At 38.6% G+C, this 26,976-nt stretch overlaps 1 protein-coding gene across 1 annotated transcript in view; it reads left to right on the top strand.

The window, feature by feature from the left end:
* Positions 1-26,976, top strand: part of LOC106874047 (uncharacterized) — a 50,875-nt gene that overhangs the window by 17,215 nt on the left and 6,684 nt on the right. The window contains exon 5 of the mRNA XM_089365504.1: positions 1,162-1,212. Coding sequence (XP_089221630.1) covers positions 1,162-1,212 — 51 coding nt within the window. The remainder of the gene's footprint in view (positions 1-1,161; positions 1,213-26,976) is intronic.

Here is a 26,976-nt window from a genome sequence, read left to right as displayed (position 1 = left end):
ACATGATTATATCTAGTCAGATTTTCAGTGTCTTTCAACAAGCTATATCAGGTCATCAAAGTGGTTGATATCAACCCCTGGGGAGGTTGATGATGACTATTCAAGGGATCAATAAATGCACATCTACTTAATTATTACTGTTTATTTATTTTCTTGTACAGGTGCATATATAGTGGCTGTGTGTTAAGTAGCTCGCTTACCAACCACATGGTTCCAGGTTCATTCCCACTGCGTGGCACATTGGGCAAGTGTCTTCTACTATAGCCTCGGGCCGATGAAAGCCTTGTGAGTGGATTTGGTAGACGGAAATTGAAAGAAGCCTGTCCTATATATATATATATATATATATATATATACAATATATGAGTATATGCATATATATGTACATGTATGTATATACCTTCATCCACATGTACATATAGATACATAACTGGGTACATGACGTGGCAAAAGAACATGGACAAAATGGTAAACAAGGTGCAACAAACAAGCAGGCCACATAGAAACATCTCCTTCATCAGCTGCCACCATTAAAACCCCAGCGTTTCGAAGAATTAAGGCAGTACGCATCGTTAAAATGGTTATATATATATATATACGTATATGTATGTATGTGTGTGTATATGTTTGTGTGTCTGTGTTTGTCCTCCCCAGCATAGCTTGACAACCGATGCTGATGTGTTAAAGTCCCCGTAACTTAGCGGTTCGGCAAAAGAGACCGATAGAGTAAGTACTAGGCTTACAAAGAATAAGTCCTGGGATCGATATGTTCGAGTAAAGGCAGTGCCCCAGCATGGCCGCAGTCAAATGACTGGAACAAGTAAAAGAGTAAAAAGAGAGAGAGAGTTTGTCTGGGGGTCAATGAGCGGTCAAGGATTCCATGAAGGGGCCAATGGTCTAAAATGTTTTGGGACCCTGAGCTATATCTTGCATATCACTCAGTGAAAAGTACACACCTCTACCAAACCTTAGATAATGCAGATTTGAAACTTTGGAAAACTAATGCAAGAAAGAACTTATATTACAATTATCGTGATTATTATGGCCATTATATATTCATTCATTAAATGTTAATTTTCACTTTGTTCAAAGTTTACATGAGTAATTAAAATAATTTTCACATCTGTTTCACTGATAAACGTTTTCTTCATCTTCATTCAGAATTGCTGGTCGATATCTACGAAGACATGTTCAAGGATGACATGAAAGCTGGTAATAATGGTCCTACAATTATGGGGCTGGTTTTGTAAACTCCTTTTTCTTTATCTCTCCCCACCCCCATGAGTAGAATGTTGATTGCATTAACATAATATATGAAGCATTACAGCAAAAATTTTTTAATTTGACTATAGGCACAGCCATGCTTGTGTGGTAAGAAGTTTGCTTCCCGGCAACATGGTTCCAGGTTCAACCTCACTGTAGCTCCTTGAGCAAGTGTCTTGTATATATATGTGTATGTATGTGTGTGTGTGTGTATATATATATATATATATATATATATATATATATGTATGTATGTGTGTGTGTGTATGTATATATATGAATGCATATATATATATATGTATGTGTGTGTGTGTATGTATATATATGAATGCATATATATATATATGTATGTGTGTGTGTGTATGTATATATATGAATGCATATATATATATATGTATGTGTGTGTGTGTATGTATATATATGAATGCATATATGCATATATATACATATGTATATTTGTGTGTGTGTGTGTGTGTATATATATATATAAATGTGTGTGTGTATGTATATGTAGGTGCAGGAATGGTTGTGTGGTAAGTAGCTTGCATAAGAACCGCATGGTTCCAGGTTCAGTCTCACACTGTGGCACCTTGGACAAGTGTCTTCTACTATAGCCTCAAGCCAATCAAAGCCTTGTGAGCGGATTTGGTAGAAGAAAACTGAAGGAAGCCCATCATATATATGTATGTGTTTGTCTTCCCCGCTTGACAACTGATGTTGGTATGTTTACGTTCTCATAACTTAGCAGTTCAGCAAAACAGACCGATAGAATAAGTACCAGACTTATAAACAATAAGTCCTCAGGTTAATTTGTTCAACTAAAAGCGGTGCTCCAGCATGGCTGCAGTCAAATGACTGACACAAGTAAAAGAATAAAAATGTAAAAAAGAGTAACAATAATTTGCTACCGTAACTGGTGTCAATGATTGTCATCATCATCATTCGACATCCATTTTCCATGTTGACCTGACTTGGATCGTTTGACAGGAATTGGTGAGGCTGGGAGTTGGACAAGGCTCCATTTGTCTGTTTTGGAATGATTTCTTTGGCTGGATGAACTTCGTAATGATTTCTATGGCTGGATGAACTTCATAAGGATTTCTATGGCTGGACGAACTTCATAACAATTTCTCTGGCTGGACGTACTTCATAATGATTGCTATGGCTGGACGAACTTCATAATGATTGCTATGGCTCGACGAACTTCATAATGACTTCTATAGCTGGACGGACTTCATAATGATTTCTATGGCTGGATGAACTTCATAATGATTTCTATGGCTGGATGAACTTTATAATGATTTCTATAGCTGGACGAACTTCATAATGATTTCTATGGGTGGACGAAATTCATAATGATTTCTATGGCTGGACAAACTTCATAATGATTTCTATGGCTGGATGAACATCATAACGATTTCTATGGTTGGACAAACTTCATAATGATTTCTATGCCTGGACGTACTTCATAATGATTTCTCTAGCTGGACGTACTTCATAATGATTTCTATGGCTGGATGAACTTCATAATGATTTCTATGGGTGGACGAAATTCATAATGATTGCTATGGCTGGACGAACTTCATAATGATTTCTATGGCTGGATGAACTTCATAATGATTTCTATGGGTGGACGAAATTCATAATGATTGTTATGGCCGGGCGTACTTCATAATGATTGCTATGGCTGGACGAACTTCATAATGATTTCTATGGCTGGAAGAACTTCATAATGATTTCTATGGCTGGACGAACTTCATAATGATTTCTATGGCTGGATGAACTTCATAACGATTTCTCTGGCTGGACGTACTTCACAATGATTGCTATGGCTGGACGTACTTCATAATGATTGCTATGGCTGCACGAAATTCATAATGATTTCTATGGCTGAATGAACTTCATAATGATTTCTATGGCTGGACGAACATCATAACGATTTCTATGGTTGGACAAACTTCATAATGATTTCTATGCCTGGACGTACTTCATAACGATTTCTCTAGCTGGACGTACTTCATAATGATTTCTATGGCTGGACGAAGTTCATAATGATTTCTCTGGCTGGACGTACTTCATAATGATTTCTATGGCTGGAAGAACTTCATAATGATTTCTCTGGCTGGACGTACTTCATAATGATTTCTTTAGGTGGATGAACTTCGTAATGATTTTTATGGCTTGACGTACTTCATAACGATTTTTCTAGCTGGACGTACTTCATAATGATTTCTATGGCTGGATGGACTTCCTAATGATTTCTATGGCTGGATGGACTTCCTAATGATTTCTATGGCTGGATGGACTTCCTAATGATTTCTATGGCTGGATGAACTTCATAATGATTTCTATGGCTGGACGAACTTCATAAGGATTCCTCCGGCTGGACGTACTTCATAATGATTTCTATGGGTGGACGAAATTCATAATGATTTCTATGGCTGGACGACCCTCATAACGATTTCTCTGGCTGGACGTACTTCATAATGATTTGTATGGCTGGACGCATTTCATAATGATTTCTGTGGCTGGATGAACTTCATAATGATTTCTATAGGTGGACTAAATTCATAATGATTGCTATGGCTGGACGAACTTCATAATGATTTCTATGGCTGGACGAACTTCATAATGATTTCTATGGCTGGACGACCGTCATAACGATTTCTATGGCTGGACGTACTTCATAATGATTTCTATGGCTGGATGAACTTCATAATGATTTCTATGGCTGGAAGAACTTCATAATGATTGCTATGGCTGGACGAACTTCATAATGATTGCTATGGCTGGATGAACTTCATAATGATTTCTATGGCTGGACGAACTTCATAATGATTTCTATGGCTGGACGAACTTCATAACGATTTCTCTGGCTGGACGTACTTCATAATGATTTCTATGGGTGGACAAAATTCATAATGATTGCTATGGCTGGACGAACTTCATAATGTCTTCTATGGCTGGATGAACTTCGTAATAATTTCAATGGCTGGACGAACTTCCTATCGATTTCTCTGGCTGGACGTACTTCATAATGATTGCTATGGCTGGACGAACTTCATAATGATTTCTATGGCTGGACGAACTTCATAATGATTTCTATGGCTGGATGAACTTCATAATGATTTCTATGGGTGGACGAAATTCATAATGATTGCTATGGCTGGGCGTACTTCATAATGATTGCTATGGCTGGACGAACTTGATAATGATTGCTATGGTTGGATGAAATTCATAATGATTGCTATGGCTGGACGAAATTCATAATGATTTCTATGACTGGAAGAACTTCATAATGATTTCTATGGCTGGATGAACTTCATAATGATTTCTATGGCTGGACGAACTTCATAACGATTTCTCTGGCTGGACGTACTTCACAATGATTGCTATGGCTGGACGTACTTCATAATGATTGCTATGGCTGCATGAAATTCATAATGATTTTTATGGCTGGACGTACTTCATAACGATTTTTCTAGCTGGACGTACTTCATAATGATTTCTATGGCTGGATGGACTTCCTAATGATTTCTATGGCTGGATGGACTTCCTAATGATTTCTATGGCTGGATGAACTTCATAATGATTTCTATGGCTGGACGAACTTCATAAGGATTCCTCCGGCTGGACGTACTTCATAATGATTTCTATGGGTGGACGACCCTCATAACGATTTCTCTGGCTGGACGTACTTCATAATGATTTCTATGGCTGGACGCATTTCATAATGATTTCTATGGCTGGACGAACTTCATAATGATTTCTATGGCTGGACGTACTTCATAATGATTTGTATGGCTGGAAGAACTTCATAATGATTTCTCTGGCTGGACGTACTTCATAATGATTTCTTTGGGTGGATGAACTTCGTAATGATTTTTATGGCTGGACGTACTTCATAACGATTTTTCTAGCTGGACGTACTTCATAATGATTTCTATGGCTGGATGGACTTCCTAATGATTTCTATGGCTGGATGAACTTCATAATGATTTCTATGGCTGGACGAACTTCATAAGGATTCCTCCGGCTGGACGTACTTCATAATGATTTCTATGGGTGGACGACCCTCATAACGATTTCTCTGGCTGGACGTACTTCATAATGATTTCTATGGCTGGACGCATTTCATAATGATTTCTATGGCTGGATGGACTTCATAATGATTTCTATAGGTGGACTAAATTCATAATGATTGCTATGGCTGGACGAACTTCATAATGATTTCTATGGCTGGACGAACTTCATAATGATTTCTATGGCTGGACGACCGTCATAACGATTTCTATGGCTGGACGTACTTCATAATGATTTCTATGGCTGGAAGAACTTCATAATGATTGCTATGGCTGGACGAACTTCATAATGATTGCTATGGCTGGATGAACTTCATAATGATTTCTATGGCTGGACGAACTTCATAATGATTTCTATGGCTGGACGAACTTCATAACGATTTCTCTGGCTGGACGTACTTCATAATGATTTCTATGGGTGGACAAAATTCATAATGATTGCTATGGCTGGACGAACTTCATAATGTCTTCTATGGCTGGATGAACTTCGTAATAATTTCAATGGCTGGACGAACTTCCTATCGATTTCTCTGGCTGGACGTACTTCATAATGATTGCTATGGCTGGACGAACTTCATAATGATTTCTATGGCTGGACGAACTTCATAATGATTTCTATGGCTGGATGAACTTCATAATGATTTCTATGGGTGGACGAAATTCATAATGATTGCTATGGCTGGGCGTACTTCATAATGATTGCTATGGCTGGACGAACTTCATAATGATTGCTATGGTTGGATGAAATTCATAATGATTGCTATGGCTGGACGAAATTCATAATGATTTCTATGACTGGAAGAACTTCATAATGATTTCTATGGCTGGATGAACTTCATAATGATTTCTATGGCTGGACGAACTTCATAACGATTTCTCTGGCTGGACGTACTTCACAATGATTGCTATGGCTGGACGTACTTCATAATGATTGCTATGGCTGCATGAAATTCATAATGATTTTTATGGCTGGACGTACTTCATAACGATTTTTCTAGCTGGACGTACTTCATAATGATTTCTATGGCTGGATGGACTTCCTAATGATTTCTATGGCTGGATGGACTTCCTAATGATTTCTATGGCTGGATGAACTTCATAATGATTTCTATGGCTGGACGAACTTCATAAGGATTCCTCCGGCTGGACGTACTTCATAATGATTTCTATGGGTGGACGACCCTCATAACGATTTCTCTGGCTGGACGTACTTCATAATGATTTCTATGGCTGGACGCATTTCATAATGATTTCTATGGCTGGATGAACTTCATAATGATTTCTATGGCTGGACGTACTTCATAATGATTTGTATGGCTGGAAGAACTTCATAATGATTTCTCTGGCTGGACGTACTTCATAATGATTTCTTTGGGTGGATGAACTTCGTAATGATTTTTATGGCTGGACGTACTTCATAACGATTTTTCTAGCTGGACGTACTTCATAATGATTTCTATGGCTGGATGGACTTCCTAATGATTTCTATGGCTGGATGAACTTCATAATGATTTCTATGGCTGGACGAACTTCATAAGGATTCCTCCGGCTGGACGTACTTCATAATGATTTCTATGGGTGGACGACCCTCATAACGATTTCTCTGGCTGGACGTACTTCATAATGATTTCTATGGCTGGACGCATTTCATAATGATTTCTATGGCTGGATGGACTTCATAATGATTTCTATAGGTGGACTAAATTCATAATGATTGCTATGGCTGGACGAACTTCATAATGATTTCTATGGCTGGACGAACTTCATAATGATTTCTATGGCTGGACGACCGTCATAACGATTTCTATGGCTGGACGTACTTCATAATGATTTCTATGGCTGGATGAACTTCATAATGATTTCTATGGCTGGAAGAACTTCATAATGATTGCTATGGCTGGACGAACTTCATAATGATTGCTATGGCTGGATGAACTTCATAATGATTTCTATGGCTGGACGAACTTCATAATGATTTCTATGGCTGGACGAACTTCATAACGATTTCTCTGGCTGGACGTACTTCATAATGATTTCTATGGGTGGACAAAATTCATAATGATTGCTATGGCTGGACGAACTTCATAATGTCTTCTATGGCTGGATGAACTTCGTAATAATTTCAATGGCTGGACGAACTTCCTATCGATTTCTCTGGCTGGACGTACTTCATAATGATTGCTATGGCTGGACGAACTTCATAATGATTTCTATGGCTGGACGAACTTCATAATGATTTCTATGGCTGGATGAACTTCATAATGATTTCTATGGGTGGACGAAATTCATAATGATTGCTATGGCTGGGCGTACTTCATAATGATTGCTATGGCTGGACGAACTTCATAATGATTGCTATGGTTGGATGAAATTCATAATGATTGCTATGGCTGGACGAAATTCATAATGATTTCTATGACTGGAAGAACTTCATAATGATTTCTATGGCTGGATGAACTTCATAATGATTTCTATGGCTGGACGAACTTCATAACGATTTCTCTGGCTGGACGTACTTCACAATGATTGCTATGGCTGGACGTACTTCATAATGATTGCTATGGCTGCATGAAATTCATAATGATTTTTATGGCTGGACGTACTTCATAACGATTTTTCTAGCTGGACGTACTTCATAATGATTTCTATGGCTGGATGGACTTCCTAATGATTTCTATGGCTGGATGGACTTCCTAATGATTTCTATGGCTGGATGAACTTCATAATGATTTCTATGGCTGGACGAACTTCATAAGGATTCCTCCGGCTGGACGTACTTCATAATGATTTCTATGGGTGGACGACCCTCATAACGATTTCTCTGGCTGGACGTACTTCATAATGATTTCTATGGCTGGACGCATTTCATAATGATTTCTATGGCTGGACGAACTTCATAATGATTTCTATGGCTGGACGTACTTCATAATGATTTGTATGGCTGGAAGAACTTCATAATGATTTCTCTGGCTGGACGTACTTCATAATGATTTCTTTGGGTGGATGAACTTCGTAATGATTTTTATGGCTGGACGTACTTCATAACGATTTTTCTAGCTGGACGTACTTCATAATGATTTCTATGGCTGGATGGACTTCCTAATGATTTCTATGGCTGGATGAACTTCATAATGATTTCTATGGCTGGACGAACTTCATAAGGATTCCTCCGGCTGGACGTACTTCATAATGATTTCTATGGGTGGACGACCCTCATAACGATTTCTCTGGCTGGACGTACTTCATAATGATTTCTATGGCTGGACGCATTTCATAATGATTTCTATGGCTGGATGGACTTCATAATGATTTCTATAGGTGGACTAAATTAATAATGATTGCTATGGCTGGACGAACTTCATAATGATTTCTATGGCTGGACGAACTTCATAATGATTTCTATGGCTGGACGACCTTCATAACGATTTCTATGGCTGGACGTACTTCATAATGATTTCTATGGGTGGATGAACTTCATAATGATTTCTATGGCTGGAAGAACTTCATAATGATTTCTATGGCTGGGCGTACTTCATAATGATTGCTATGGCTGGACGAACTTCATAATGATTGCTATGGTTGGATGAAATTCATAATGATTGCTATGGCTGGACGAAATTCATAATGATTTCTATGACTGGAAGAACTTCATAATGATTTCTATGGCTGGATGAACTTCATAATGATTTCTATGGCTGGACGAACTTCATAACGATTTCTCTGGCTGGACGTACTTCACAATGATTGCTATGGCTGGACGTACTTCATAATGATTGCTATGGCTGCATGAAATTCATAATGATTTTTATGGCTGGACGTACTTCATAACGATTTTTCTAGCTGGACGTACTTCATAATGATTTCTATGGCTGGATGGACTTCCTAATGATTTCTATGGCTGGATGGACTTCCTAATGATTTCTATGGCTGGATGAACTTCATAATGATTTCTATGGCTGGACGAACTTCATAAGGATTCCTCCGGCTGGACGTACTTCATAATGATTTCTATGGGTGGACGACCCTCATAACGATTTCTCTGGCTGGACGTACTTCATAATGATTTCTATGGCTGGACGCATTTCATAATGATTTCTATGGCTGGACGAACTTCATAATGATTTCTATGGCTGGACGTACTTCATAATGATTTGTATGGCTGGAAGAACTTCATAATGATTTCTCTGGCTGGACGTACTTCATAATGATTTCTTTGGGTGGATGAACTTCGTAATGATTTTTATGGCTGGACGTACTTCATAACGATTTTTCTAGCTGGACGTACTTCATAATGATTTCTATGGCTGGATGGACTTCCTAATGATTTCTATGGCTGGATGAACTTCATAATGATTTCTATGGCTGGACGAACTTCATAAGGATTCCTCCGGCTGGACGTACTTCATAATGATTTCTATGGGTGGACGACCCTCATAACGATTTCTCTGGCTGGACGTACTTCATAATGATTTCTATGGCTGGACGCATTTCATAATGATTTCTATGGCTGGATGGACTTCATAATGATTTCTATAGGTGGACTAAATTCATAATGATTGCTATGGCTGGACGAACTTCATAATGATTTCTATGGCTGGACGAACTTCATAATGATTTCTATGGCTGGACGACCGTCATAACGATTTCTATGGCTGGACGTACTTCATAATGATTTCTATGGCTGGAAGAACTTCATAATGATTGCTATGGCTGGACGAACTTCATAATGATTGCTATGGCTGGATGAACTTCATAATGATTTCTATGGCTGGACGAACTTCATAATGATTTCTATGGCTGGACGAACTTCATAACGATTTCTCTGGCTGGACGTACTTCATAATGATTTCTATGGGTGGACAAAATTCATAATGATTGCTATGGCTGGACGAACTTCATAATGTCTTCTATGGCTGGATGAACTTCGTAATAATTTCAATGGCTGGACGAACTTCCTATCGATTTCTCTGGCTGGACGTACTTCATAATGATTGCTATGGCTGGACGAACTTCATAATGATTTCTATGGCTGGACGAACTTCATAATGATTTCTATGGCTGGATGAACTTCATAATGATTTCTATGGGTGGACGAAATTCATAATGATTGCTATGGCTGGGCGTACTTCATAATGATTGCTATGGCTGGACGAACTTCATAATGATTGCTATGGTTGGATGAAATTCATAATGATTGCTATGGCTGGACGAAATTCATAATGATTTCTATGACTGGAAGAACTTCATAATGATTTCTATGGCTGGATGAACTTCATAATGATTTCTATGGCTGGACGAACTTCATAACGATTTCTCTGGCTGGACGTACTTCACAATGATTGCTATGGCTGGACGTACTTCATAATGATTGCTATGGCTGCATGAAATTCATAATGATTTTTATGGCTGGACGTACTTCATAACGATTTTTCTAGCTGGACGTACTTCATAATGATTTCTATGGCTGGATGGACTTCCTAATGATTTCTATGGCTGGATGGACTTCCTAATGATTTCTATGGCTGGATGAACTTCATAATGATTTCTATGGCTGGACGAACTTCATAAGGATTCCTCCGGCTGGACGTACTTCATAATGATTTCTATGGGTGGACGACCCTCATAACGATTTCTCTGGCTGGACGTACTTCATAATGATTTCTATGGCTGGACGCATTTCATAATGATTTCTATGGCTGGACGAACTTCATAATGATTTCTATGGCTGGACGTACTTCATAATGATTTGTATGGCTGGAAGAACTTCATAATGATTTCTCTGGCTGGACGTACTTCATAATGATTTCTTTGGGTGGATGAACTTCGTAATGATTTTTATGGCTGGACGTACTTCATAACGATTTTTCTAGCTGGACGTACTTCATAATGATTTCTATGGCTGGATGGACTTCCTAATGATTTCTATGGCTGGATGAACTTCATAATGATTTCTATGGCTGGACGAACTTCATAAGGATTCCTCCGGCTGGACGTACTTCATAATGATTTCTATGGGTGGACGACCCTCATAACGATTTCTCTGGCTGGACGTACTTCATAATGATTTCTATGGCTGGACGCATTTCATAATGATTTCTATGGCTGGATGGACTTCATAATGATTTCTATAGGTGGACTAAATTCATAATGATTGCTATGGCTGGACGAACTTCATAATGATTTCTATGGCTGGACGAACTTCATAATGATTTCTATGGCTGGACGACCGTCATAACGATTTCTATGGCTGGACGTACTTCATAATGATTTCTATGGCTGGAAGAACTTCATAATGATTGCTATGGCTGGACGAACTTCATAATGATTGCTATGGCTGGATGAACTTCATAATGATTTCTATGGCTGGACGAACTTCATAATGATTTCTATGGCTGGACGAACTTCATAACGATTTCTCTGGCTGGACGTACTTCATAATGATTTCTATGGGTGGACAAAATTCATAATGATTGCTATGGCTGGACGAACTTCATAATGTCTTCTATGGCTGGATGAACTTCGTAATAATTTCAATGGCTGGACGAACTTCCTATCGATTTCTCTGGCTGGACGTACTTCATAATGATTGCTATGGCTGGACGAACTTCATAATGATTTCTATGGCTGGACGAACTTCATAATGATTTCTATGGCTGGATGAACTTCATAATGATTTCTATGGGTGGACGAAATTCATAATGATTGCTATGGCTGGGCGTACTTCATAATGATTGCTATGGCTGGACGAACTTCATAATGATTGCTATGGTTGGATGAAATTCATAATGATTGCTATGGCTGGACGAAATTCATAATGATTTCTATGACTGGAAGAACTTCATAATGATTTCTATGGCTGGATGAACTTCATAATGATTTCTATGGCTGGACGAACTTCATAACGATTTCTCTGGCTGGACGTACTTCACAATGATTGCTATGGCTGGACGTACTTCATAATGATTGCTATGGCTGCATGAAATTCATAATGATTTTTATGGCTGGACGTACTTCATAACGATTTTTCTAGCTGGACGTACTTCATAATGATTTCTATGGCTGGATGGACTTCCTAATGATTTCTATGGCTGGATGGACTTCCTAATGATTTCTATGGCTGGATGAACTTCATAATGATTTCTATGGCTGGACGAACTTCATAAGGATTCCTCCGGCTGGACGTACTTCATAATGATTTCTATGGGTGGACGACCCTCATAACGATTTCTCTGGCTGGACGTACTTCATAATGATTTCTATGGCTGGACGCATTTCATAATGATTTCTATGGCTGGACGAACTTCATAATGATTTCTATGGCTGGACGTACTTCATAATGATTTGTATGGCTGGAAGAACTTCATAATGATTTCTCTGGCTGGACGTACTTCATAATGATTTCTTTGGGTGGATGAACTTCGTAATGATTTTTATGGCTGGACGTACTTCATAACGATTTTTCTAGCTGGACGTACTTCATAATGATTTCTATGGCTGGATGGACTTCCTAATGATTTCTATGGCTGGATGAACTTCATAATGATTTCTATGGCTGGACGAACTTCATAAGGATTCCTCCGGCTGGACGTACTTCATAATGATTTCTATGGGTGGACGACCCTCATAACGATTTCTCTGGCTGGACGTACTTCATAATGATTTCTATGGCTGGACGCATTTCATAATGATTTCTATGGCTGGATGGACTTCATAATGATTTCTATAGGTGGACTAAATTCATAATGATTGCTATGGCTGGACGAACTTCATAATGATTTCTATGGCTGGACGAACTTCATAATGATTTCTATGGCTGGACGACCGTCATAACGATTTCTATGGCTGGACGTACTTCATAATGATTTCTATGGCTGGATGAACTTCATAATGATTTCTATGGCTGGAAGAACTTCATAATGATTGCTATGGCTGGACGAACTTCATAATGATTGCTATGGCTGGATGAACTTCATAATGATTTCTATGGCTGGACGAACTTCATAATGATTTCTATGGCTGGACGAACTTCATAACGATTTCTCTGGCTGGACGTACTTCATAATGATTTCTATGGGTCGACAAAATTCATAATGATTGCTATGGCTGGACGAACTTCATAATGTCTTCTATGGCTGGATGAACTTCGTAATAATTTCAATGGCTGGACGAACTTCCTATCGATTTCTCTGGCTGGACGTACTTCATAATGATTGCTATGGCTGGACGAACTTCATAATGATTTCTATGGCTGGACGAACTTCATAATGATTTCTATGGCTGGATGAACTTCATAATGATTTCTATGGGTGGACGAAATTCATAATGATTGCTATGGCTGGGCGTACTTCATAATGATTGCTATGGCTGGACGAACTTCATAATGATTGCTATGGTTGGATGAAATTCATAATGATTGCTATGGCTGGACGAAATTCATAATGATTTCTATGACTGGAAGAACTTCATAATGATTTCTATGGCTGGATGAACTTCATAATGATTTCTATGGCTGGACGAACTTCATAACGATTTCTCTGGCTGGACGTACTTCACAATGATTGCTATGGCTGGACGTACTTCATAATGATTGCTATGGCTGCATGAAATTCATAATGATTTTTATGGCTGGACGTACTTCATAACGATTTTTCTAGCTGGACGTACTTCATAATGATTTCTATGGCTGGATGGACTTCCTAATGATTTCTATGGCTGGATGGACTTCCTAATGATTTCTATGGCTGGATGAACTTCATAATGATTTCTATGGCTGGACGAACTTCATAAGGATTCCTCCGGCTGGACGTACTTCATAATGATTTCTATGGGTGGACGACCCTCATAACGATTTCTCTGGCTGGACGTACTTCATAATGATTTCTATGGCTGGACGCATTTCATAATGATTTCTATGGCTGGACGAACTTCATAATGATTTCTATGGCTGGACGTACTTCATAATGATTTGTATGGCTGGAAGAACTTCATAATGATTTCTCTGGCTGGACGTACTTCATAATGATTTCTTTGGGTGGATGAACTTCGTAATGATTTTTATGGCTGGACGTACTTCATAACGATTTTTCTAGCTGGACGTACTTCATAATGATTTCTATGGCTGGATGGACTTCCTAATGATTTCTATGGCTGGATGAACTTCATAATGATTTCTATGGCTGGACGAACTTCATAAGGATTCCTCCGGCTGGACGTACTTCATAATGATTTCTATGGGTGGACGACCCTCATAACGATTTCTCTGGCTGGACGTACTTCATAATGATTTCTATGGCTGGACGCATTTCATAATGATTTCTATGGCTGGATGGACTTCATAATGATTTCTATAGGTGGACTAAATTAATAATGATTGCTATGGCTGGACGAACTTCATAATGATTTCTATGGCTGGACGAACTTCATAATGATTTCTATGGCTGGACGACCTTCATAACGATTTCTATGGCTGGACGTACTTCATAATGATTTCTATGGGTGGATGAACTTCATAATGATTTCTATGGCTGGAAGAACTTCATAATGATTTCTATGGCTGGACGAACTTCATAATGATTGCTATGGCTGGACGAACTTCATAATGATTTCTCTGGCTGGACGAACTTCATAATGATTTCTATGGCTGGATGAACTTTATAACGATTTCTCTGGCTGGACGTACTTCATAATGATTTCTTTGGCTGGATGAACTTTGTAATGATTTCTATGGCTGGACGAACTTCATAACGATTTCTCTGGCTGGACGTACTTCATAATGATTTCTATGGCTGGATGAACTTCATAATGATTTCTATGGCTGGAAGAACTTCATAATGATTTCTATGACTGGACAAACTTCATAATGATTTCTATGACTGGACGAACTTCATAATGATTTCTATGGCTGGACGAACTTCATAACGATTTCTATGCCTGGATGAACTTCATAATGATTTCTATGGCTGGACGAACTTTATAACGATTTCTCTGGCTGGACGTACTTCATAATGATTTCTCTGGTTAAACGAACTTCATAATGATTTCTATGGCTGGACGTACTTCAGAACGATTTCTCTAGCAGGACGTACTTCATAATGATTTCTATGGCCGGATGAACTTCTTAATGATTTCTATGGCTGGACGTACTTCATAATTTCTATGGCTGGATGAACTTCGTAATGATTTCTCTGGCTGGACGTACTTCATAATGATTGCTATGGCTGGATGAACTTCATAATGATTTCTCGGGCTGGACGTACTTCATAATGATTGCTATGTCTGGATGAACTTCATAATGATTTCTCGGGCTGGACGTACTTCATAATGATTGCTATGTCTGGATGAACTTCATAACGATTTCTCTAGCTGGACTTCATAATGATTTCTATGGCTGGATGAACTTCGTAATGATTTCTATGGCTGGACGAAGTTCATAATGATTGCTATGGCTGGACGAACTTCATAATGATTTCTATGGCTGGATGAACTTCATAATGATTTCTATGGCTGGACGAACTTCATAAGGATTCCTCCGGCTGGACGTACTTCATAATGATTTCTATGGGTGGACGAAATTCATAATGATTTCTATGGCTGGACGACCCTCATAACGATTTCTCTGGCTGGACGTACTTCATAATGATTTCTATGGCTGGACGCATTTCATAATGATTTCTATGGCTGGATGAACTTCATAATGATTTCTATAGGTGGACTAAATTCATAATGATTGCTATGGCTGGACGAACTTCATAATGATTTCTATGGCTGGACGACCTTCATAACGATTTCTCTGGCTGGACGTACTTCATAATGATTTCTATGGCTGGATGAACTTCATAATGATTTCTATGGCTGGAAGAACTTCATAATGATTTCTATGGCTGGAAGAACTTCATAATGATTTCTATGGTTGGACGAACTTCATAATGATTGCTATGGCTGGACGAACTTCATAATGAATTCTATGCCTGGACGAACTTCATAATGATTTCTATGGCTGGATGAACTTTATAACGATTTCTCTGGCTGGACGTACTTCATAATGATTTCTTTGGCTGGATGAACTTTGTAATGATTTCTATGGCTGGAAGAACTTCATAATGATTTCTATGGATGGACAAACTTCATAATGATTGCTATGGCTGGACGAACTTCATAATGATTTCTATGCCTGGATGAACTTCATAATGATTTCTATGGCTTGACGAACTTTATAACAATTTCTCTGGCTGGACGTACTTCATAATGATTTCTTTGGCTGGATGAACTTCATAATGATTTCTATGGCTGGACGAACTTCATAACGATTTCTCTGGCTGGACGTACTTCATAATGATTTCTATGACTGGACGAACTTCATAATGATTGCTATGGCTGGACGAACTTCATAACGATTTCTATGCCTGGATGAACTTCATAATGATTTCTATGGCTGGACGAACTTTATAACGATTTCTCTGGCTGGTCGTACTTCATAATGATTTCTTTGGCTGGATGAACTTCATAATGATTTCTATGGCTGGACGAACTTCATAATGATTTCTATGGGTGGATTAAATTCATAACGATTTCTCTGGCTGGACGTACTTCATAATGATTTCTCTGGTTAAACGAACTTCATAATGATTTCTATGGCTGGACGTACTTCAGAACGATTTCTCTAGCTGGACGTACTTCATAATGATTTCTATGGCCGGATGAACTTCTTAATGATTTCTATGGCTAGACGTACTTCATAATTTCTATGGCTGGATGAACTTCGTAATGATTTCTCTGGCTGGACGTACTTCATAATGATTGCTATGGCTGGATGAACTTCATAATGATTTCTCGGGCTGGACGTACTTCATAATGATTGCTATGTCTGGATGAACTTCATAATGATTTCTCGGGCTGGACGTACTTCATAACGATTTCTCTAGCTGGACTTCATAATGATTTCTATGGCTGGACGAACTTCGTAATGATTTCTATGGCTGGACGAAGTTCATAATGATTGCTATGGCTGGACGAACTTCATAATGATTTCTATGGCTGGATGAACTTCATAATGATTTCTATGGCTGGACGAACTTCATAAGGATTCCTCCGGCTGGACGTACTTCATAATGATTTCTATGGGTGGACGAAATTCATAATGATTTCTATGGCTGGACGACCCTCATAACGATTTCTCTGGCTGGACGTACTTCATAATGATTTCTATGGCTGGACGCATTTCATAATGATTTCTATGGCTGGATGAACTTCATAATGATTTCTATAGGTGGACTAAATTCATAATGATTGCTATGGCTGGACGAACTTCATAATGATTTCTATGGCTGGACGACCTTCATAACGATTTCTCTGGCTGGACGTACTTCATAATGATTTCTATGGCTGGATGAACTTCATAATGATTTCTATGGCTGGAAGAACTTCATAATGATTTCTATGGCTGGACGAACTTCATAATGATTGCTATGGCTGGACGAACTTCATAATGAATTCTATGCCTGGACGAACTTCATAATGATTTCTATGGCTGGATGAACTTTATAACGATTTCTCTGGCTGGACGTACTTAATAATGATTTCTTTGGCTGGATGAACTTTGTTATGATTTCTATGGCTGGAAGAACTTCATAATGATTTCTATGACTGGACAAACTTCATAATGATTGCTATGGCTGGACGAACTTCATAATGATTTCTATGCCTGGATGAACTTCATAATGATTTCTATGGCTTGACGAAATTTATAACGATTTCTCTGGCTGGACGTACTTCATAATGATTTCTTTGGCTGGATGAACTTCATAATGATTTCTATGGCTGGACGAACTTCATAACGATTTCTCTGGCTGGACGTACTTCATAATGATTTCTATGACTGGACGAACTTCATAATGATTGCTATGGCTGGACGAACTTCATAACGATTTCTATGCCTGGATGAACTTCATAATGATTTCTATGGCTGGACGTACTTCATAATGATTTCTTTGGCTGGATGAACTTCATAATGATTTCTATGGCTGGACGAACTTCATAATGATTTCTATGGGTGGATTAAATTCATAACGATTTCTCTGGCTGGACGTACTTCATAATGATTTCTCTGGTTAAACGAACTTCATAATGATTTCTATGGCTGGACGTACTTCAGAACGATTTCTCTAGCTGGACGTACTTCATAATGATTTCTATGGCCGGATGAACTTCTTAATGATTTCTATGGCTGGACGTACTTCATAATTTCTATGGCTGGATGAACTTCGTAATGATTTCTCTGGCTGGACGTACTTCATAATGATTGCTATGGCTGGATGAACTTCATAATGATTTCTCGGGCTGGACGTACTTCATAATGATTGCTATGTCTGGATGAACTTCATAATGATTTCTCGGGCTGGACGTACTTCATAACGATTTCTCTAGCTGGACTTCATAATGATTTCTATGGCTGGATGAACTTCGTAATGATTTCTATGGCTGGACGAAGTTCATAATGATTGCTATGGCTGGACGAACTTCATAATGATTTCTATGGCTGGATGAACTTCATAATGATTTCTATGGCTGGACGAACTTCATAAGGATTCCTCCGGCTGGACGTACTTCATAATGATTTCTATGGGTGGACGAAATTCATAATGATTTCTATGGCTGGACGACCCTCATAACGATTTCTCTGGCTGGACGTACTTCATAATGATTTCTATGGCTGGACGCATTTCATAATGATTTCTATGGCTGGATGAACTTCATAATGATTTCTATGGCTGGACGACCTTCATAACGATTTCTCTGGCTGGACGTACTTCATAATGATTTCTATGGCTGGATGAACTTCATAATGATTTCTATGGCTGGAAGAACTTCATAATGATTTCTATGGCTGGAAGAACTTCATAATGATTTCTATGGCTGGACGAACTTCATAATGATTGCTATGGCTGGACGAACTTCATAATGAATTCTATGCCTGGACGAACTTCATAATGATTTCTATGGCTGAATGAACTTTATAACGATTTCTCTGGCTGGACGTACTTCATAATGATTTCTTTGGCTGGATGAACTTTGTAATGATTTCTATGGCTGGAAGAACTTCATAATGATTTCTATGACTGGACAAACTTCATAATGATTGCTATGGCTGGACGAACTTCATAATGATTTCTATGCCTGGATGAACTTCATAATGATTTCTATGGCTTGACGAACTTTATAACGATTTCTCTGGCTGGACGTACTTCATAATGATTTCTTTGGCTGGATGAACTTCATAATGATTTCTATGGCTGGACGAACTTCATAATGATTTCTATGGATGGATGAAATTCATAACGATTTCTCTGGCTGGACGTACTTCATAATGATTTCTCTGGTTAAACGAACTTCATAATGATTTCTATGGCTGGACGTACTTCAGAACGATTTCTATGGCCGGATGAACTCTTAATGATTTCTATGGCTGGACGTACTTCATAATTTCTATGGCTGGACGAACTTCATAATGATTTCTTTGGCTGGATGAACTTCGTAATGATTTCTATGGATGGAAGAACTTCATAATGATTTCTATGGCAGGACGAACTTCATAACGATTTCTCTGGCTGGATGTACTTCATAATGATTGCTATGGCTGGATGAACTTCATAATGATTTCTCGGGCTGGACGTACTTCATAATGATCTCTATGGCTGGACGAACTTCATAATGATTTCTATGGCTGGATGAAATTCATAATGATTGCTATGGCTGGACGAACTTCATAATGATTTTGATGGCTAGATGAACTGCATGATGATTTCTATGGCTGGACAAACTTCAGAATGATTTCTATGGCTGGATGAACTTCATAAGGATTTCTATGGCTGGATGAACTTCATAATGATTTCTATGACTGGACGAACATCATAACGATTTCTATGGTTGGCCAAACTTCATAATGATTTCTATGCCTGGACGTACTTCATAACGATTTCTCTAGCTGGACTTCATAATGATTTCTATGGCTGGATGAACTTCGTAATGATTTCTATGGCTGGACGAAGTTCATAATGATTGCTATGGCTGGACGAACTTCATAATGATTTCTATGGCTGGACGAACTTCATAATGATTTGTATGGCTGGAAGAACTTCATAATGATTTCTCTGGCTGGACGTACTTCATAATGATTTCTTTGGGTGGATGAACTTCGTAATGATTTTTATGGCTGGACGTACTTCATAACGATTTTTCTAGCTGGACGTACTTCATAATGATTTCTATGGCTGGACTTCCTAATGATTTCTATGGCTGGATGGACTTCCTAATGATTTCTATGGCTGGATGAACTTCATAATGATTTCTATGGCTGGACGAACTTCATAAGGATTCCTCCGGCTGGATGTACTTCATAATGATTTCTATGGGTGGACGTACTTCATAATGATTTCTATGGCTGGACGCATTTCATAATGATTTCTATGGCTGGATGAACTTCATAATGATTTCTATAGGTGGACTAAATTCATAATGATTGCTATGGCTGGACGAACTTCATAATGATTTCTATGGCTGGACGACCTTCATAACGATTTCTCTGGCTGGACGTACTTCATAATGATTTCTATGGCTGGATGAACTTCATAATGATTTCTATGGCTGGAAGAACTTCATAATGATTTCTATGGCTGGAAGAACTTCATAATGATTTCTATGGCTGGACGAACTTCATAATGATTTCTATGGCTGGATGGACTTCCTAATGATTTCTATGGCTGGATGGACTTCCTAATGATTTCTATGGCTGGATGAACTTCATAATGATTTCTATGGCTGGACGAACTTCATAAGGATTCCTCCGGCTGGATGTACTTCATAATGATTTCTATGGGTGGACGAAATTCATAATGATTTCTATGGCTGGACGACCCTCATAACGATTTCTCTGGCTGGACGTACTTCATAATGATTTCTATGGCTTGACGCATTTCATAATGATTTCTATGGCTGGATGAACTTCATAATGATTTCTATAGGTGGACTAAATTCATAATGATTGCTATGGCTGGACGAACTTCTTAATGATTTCTATGGCTGGACGAACTTCATAATGATTTCTATGGCTGGACGACCTTCATAACGATTTCTCTGGCTGGACGTTCTTCATAATGATTTCTATGGCGGGATGAACTTCATAATGATTGCTATGGCTGGAAGAACTTCATAATGATTTCTATGGCTGGACGAACTTCATAATGATTGCTATGTCTGGATGAACTTCATAATGATTTCTATGCCTGGATGAACTTCATAATGATTTCTATGGCTGGACGAACTTTATAACGATTTCTCTGGCTGGACGTACTTCATAATGATTTCTTTGGCTGGATGAACTTTGTAATGATTTCTATGGCTGGACGAACTTCATAACGATTTCGCTGGCTGGACGTACTTCATAATGATTTCTATGGCTGGATGAACTTCATAATGATTTCTATGGCTCGAAGTACTTCATAATGATTTCTATGGCTGGACAAACTTCATAATGATTGCGATGGCTGGACGAACTTTATAACGATTTCTCTGGCTGGACGTACTTCATAATGATTTCTTTGGCTGGATGAACTTTGTAATGATTTCTATGGCTGGACGAACTTCATAACGATTTCTCTGGCTGGACGTACTTCATAATGATTTCTATGGCTGGATGAGCTTCATAATGATTTCTATGGCTGGAAGAACTTCATAATGATTTCTATGGCTGGACAAACTTCATAATGATTGCTATGGCTGGACGAACTTTATAACGATTTCTCTGGCTGGACATACTTCATAATGATTTCTTTGGCTGGATGAACTTCATAATGATTTCTATGGCTGGACGAACTTCATAATGATTTCTATGGGTGGATGAAATTCATAACGATTTCTCTGGCTGGACGTACTTCATAATGATTTCTCTGGTTAAAGGAACTTCATAATGATTTCTATGGCTGGACGTACTTCAGAACGATTTCTCTAGCTGGACGTACTTCATAATGATTTCTATGGCTGGATGAACTTCTTAATGATTTCTATGGCTGGACGTACTTCATAATTTCTATGGCTGGACGAACTTCATAATGATTTCTTTGGCTGGATGAACTTCGTAATGATTTCTATGGATGGAAGAACTTCATAATGATTTCTATGGCTGGACGAACTTCATAACGATTTCTCTGGCTGGATGTACTTCATAATAATTGCTATGGCTGGATGAACTTCATAATGATTTCTCGGGCTGGGCGTACTTCATAATGATTTCTATGGCTGGACGAAGTTCATAATGATTGCTATGGCTGGATGAAATTCATAATGATTGCTATGGCTGGACGAACTTCATAATGATTTCTATGGCTGGACGAACTTCATATTGATTTTGATGACTAGATGAACTTCATGATGATTTCTATGGCTGGACAAACTTCAGAATGATTTCTATGGCTGGATGAACTTCATAAGGATTTCTATGGCTGGACGAACTTCATAACAATTTCTCTGACCGGACGTACTTCATAATGATTGCTATGGCTGGACGAACTTCATAATGATTGCTATGGCTGGACGAACTTCATAATGATTTCTATAGCTGTACGAACTTCATAATGATTTCTATGGCTGGATGAACTTCATAATGATTTCTATGGCTGGATGAACTTTATAATGATTTCTATAGCTGGACGAACTTCATAATGATTTCTATGGCTGGAAGAACTTCCTAATGATTTCTATGGCTGGATGGACTTCCTAATGATTTCTATGGCTGGATGAACTTCATAATGATTTCTATCGCTGGACGAACTTCATAAGGATTCCTCCGGCTGGACGTACTTAATAATGATTTCTATGGCTGGACGACCGTCATAACGATTTCTATGGCTGGACGTACTTCATAATGATTTCTATGGCTGGACGCATTTCATAATGATTTCTATGGCTGGATGAACTTCATAATGATTTTTATAGGTGAACTAAATTCATAATGATTGCTATGGCTGGACGAACTTCATAATGATTTCTATGGCTGGACGAACTTCATAATGATTTCTATGGCTGGACGACCTTCATAACGATTTCTCTAGCTGGACGTACTTCATAATGATTTCTTTGGCTGGATGAACTTCGTAATGATTTCTATGGATGGACGAACTTCATAATGATTTCTATGGATGGACGAACTTCATAACGATTTCTCTGGCTGGACGTACTTCATAATGATTTCTATGCCTGGACGAACTTCATAATGATTTCTCGGGCTGGACGTACTTCATAACGATTTCTATGGCTGGACGTACTTCATAATCTCTATGGCTGGACGAACTTCATAATGATTTCTATGGGTGGACGAGATTCATAATGATTTCTATGGCTGGATGAAATTCATAATGATTGCTATGGCTGGACGAACTTCATAATGATTTCTATGGCTGGACGAACTTCATAATGATTTCGATGGCTAGATGAACTTCATGATGATTTCTATGGCTGGACGAACTTCATAATGATTGCTATGGCTGGACGAGCTTCATAACGATTTCTCGGGCTGGACGTACTTCATAACGATTTCTATGGCTGGACGAACTTCATAATGATTTCTATGGCTGGACGAACTTCATAATGATTGCTATGGCTGGATGAACTTCATAATGATTTCTATGGCTGGATGAATTTCATAATGATTTCTATAGCTGGACGAACTTCATAATGATTTCTATGGCTGGACGACCTTCATAACGATTTCTATGGCTGGACGTACTTCATAATGATTTCTATGGCTGGACGCATTTCATAATGATTTCTATGGCTGGATGAACTTCATAATGATTTCTATAGGTGAACTAAATTCATAATGATTGCTATGGCTGGACGAACTTCATAATGATTTCTATGGCTGGACGAACTTCATAATGATTTCTATGGCTGGACGACCTTCATAACGATTTCTCTGGCTGGACGTACTTCATAATGATTTCTTTGGCTGGATGAACTTCGTAATGATTTCTATGGATGGACGAACTTCATAATGATTTCTATGGCTGGACGAACTTCATAACGATTTCTCTGGCTGGACGTACTTCATAATGATTTCTACGGCTGGACGAACTTCATAATGATTTCTCGGGCTGGACGTACTTCATAACGATTTCTATGGCTGGATAAACTTCTTAATGATTTCTATGGCTGGACGTACTTCATAATTTCTATGGCTGGACGAACTTCATAATGATTTCTATGGGTGGACGAGATTTATAATGATTACTATGGCTGGACGAACTTCATAATGATTACTATGGCTGGACGAACTTCATAATGATTTCTATGGCTGGATGAAATTCATAATGATTGCTATGGCTGGACGAACTTCATAATGATTTCTATGGCTAGATGAACTTCATGATGATTTCTATGGCTGGACGAACGTCATAATGATTGCTATGGCTGGATGAGCTTCATAACGATTTCTCGGGCTGGACGTACTTCATAACGATTTCTATGGCTGGACGAACTTCATAATGATTTCTATGGCTGGACGAACTTCATAATGATTGCTATGGCTGGATGAACTTCATAATGATTTCTATGGCTGGAAGAATTTCATAATGATTTCTATAGCTGGATGAACTTCATAATGATTGCTATGGCTGGACGTACTTCATAGCGATTTCTCTGGCTGGATGTACTTCATAATGATTTTTATGGCTGGATGAACTTTATAATGCCCACCACTTTATAGGGTGTACTGGGTGTTTTTTTTTTTTATGTGGCACCAACAAGGGTGCTTCGTTACATGGTGTTGGCACCAGTGCTTGCTTATGTGGCACCAGCATGGGTGCTTTTTTTTTATGTGACACTAGCACAGGGGCCTATTTAAGTGATGCCAACACAGGTGCATTTTTATGTGGCACCAGCACAGGTAATTTCCTGCTTGGCACCTGCTTGATTGCTTTTTAAATGTGTCATTATAAAATTGATAAATGGCTTACGGCACTCAGTCGACAAGGTTCTTAGTCTTTTCAACATATCAACATCACTAGTGCTGGTATAATATCTATCTATCTATTTCAAAAATGCACCCTGTACGTTCTGTAAAGTGGTTGGCATTTGAAAGGTCATCGAGCTATAAAAACCTTGCCAAAGTAAATATTGAAACATGATGCAACCTTTGGGTCTGTCACATTCTATCCAACACATGCCATTTTTGAAGGTGGACACTAAGTGGTAGTGGTGAAGATGAAATTTTGTGAAACTGAAGGTAGTTGTCTTGTACTCAGCTTCATTCTTGGCTCACCTTGCTGTTAGTTCAGTTTAGATTTTAATTTCAATAACAGATTGGTTCTGCTACCTTGGTTGCGACACACACAAGTTTACAAGTCAGCTAGGGGACCTCTGTATGGTAGTTCGATTTGCTAGAAACAGTAGCCATACCTGTCTCTTTTCAAATTACACTCCACCATCTTAAAAAGAAAATTAAACAAAAAAAGGACATAGTCCTACATATTACTAGCCACTAAGGAAAAATCTGGAAAACTCACAGTTTGACTGTCTTTGGTCACAAGTTTTTCCAGTTAGAACTGATGTAGGACTTAAGGACAACAAAGACTCCTGGTTTATCCAAAAGCCCACCAATTTTGAAGGAAGGGGTTTTATTTGATGATACCAAACCTAACACATGACTGATACATTATTTTGTTGATCTCAGCAGGATTTGAACTGAGAACTTAAAATGCTGGGAAAGCTACTTTAATCATTGATGATGCCCTTCAGTATTTAGATTACTCTGTCAAATGTAATACTTATTTATTCACATTAATTTGAATTAATCATGCATTAACTAGTATCCTCAAGATTTCAATGATGTGATTGTTTAGTTTGTAGAATGATATTGTACAGTATGTTAACAGGTTAAAGCAGTTTTTCTATTGTTCTAACAGATTGGTAAACAACATCAACCAAATGTATAATTCATTGTAGCCAAGAGGGACAGCCAATACATTTATCTATCTATCTGTCTATTTATCTATCTATCTATCTATCATCTGCCTGTCTATCTATCTATCTATCATCTGCCTGTCTATCTATCTATCTATCATCTGCCTGTCTATCTATCTATCTATCATCTGCCTGTCTATCTATCTATCTATCATCTAACTGTCTGTCTATCTATCTGTCTGTCTATCTATCTATCTATCTATAAATACCAGGCACCCATACCAGTGGCATATGACAGGCACTTGTGCTGGTGATACATGACAGGTGCCAGTGATAGGTACCTGTGCCAAGCACCCGTACTAGTGACACGTGCCAAGCACCCGTACTAGTGACACGTGCCAAGCACCCGTACTAGTGACACGTGCTAAGCACCCGAGCCGGTGACACGTGCCGAGCACCTGAGCAGGTGACACGTGCCAAGCACCCGAGCTGGTGACACATGACATGTACCCATGCTGGTCGCACACACGACCGCACTGGTGACATGTGACAGGCACCCATGCCAGCGACACATAACAGACATGCAACAGGCACCCACCCGTGCCAGTGGCACGTATAAGGCACTCAAGCCAGTGGCATGTAAAAGGCAGCCGTGCTGGGGACACACTAAAAGCATTCGTTA

Source organism: Octopus bimaculoides, chromosome Z (genome assembly GCF_046866305.1).
Source record: "Octopus bimaculoides isolate indiv1 chromosome Z, ASM4686630v1, whole genome shotgun sequence".
NCBI classification, from domain to species: Eukaryota; Metazoa; Mollusca; class Cephalopoda; order Octopoda; family Octopodidae; genus Octopus; species Octopus bimaculoides.
Note: the sequence above shows the minus strand (reverse complement) of the source record. Positions and strands in the feature narration are given on the sequence as shown.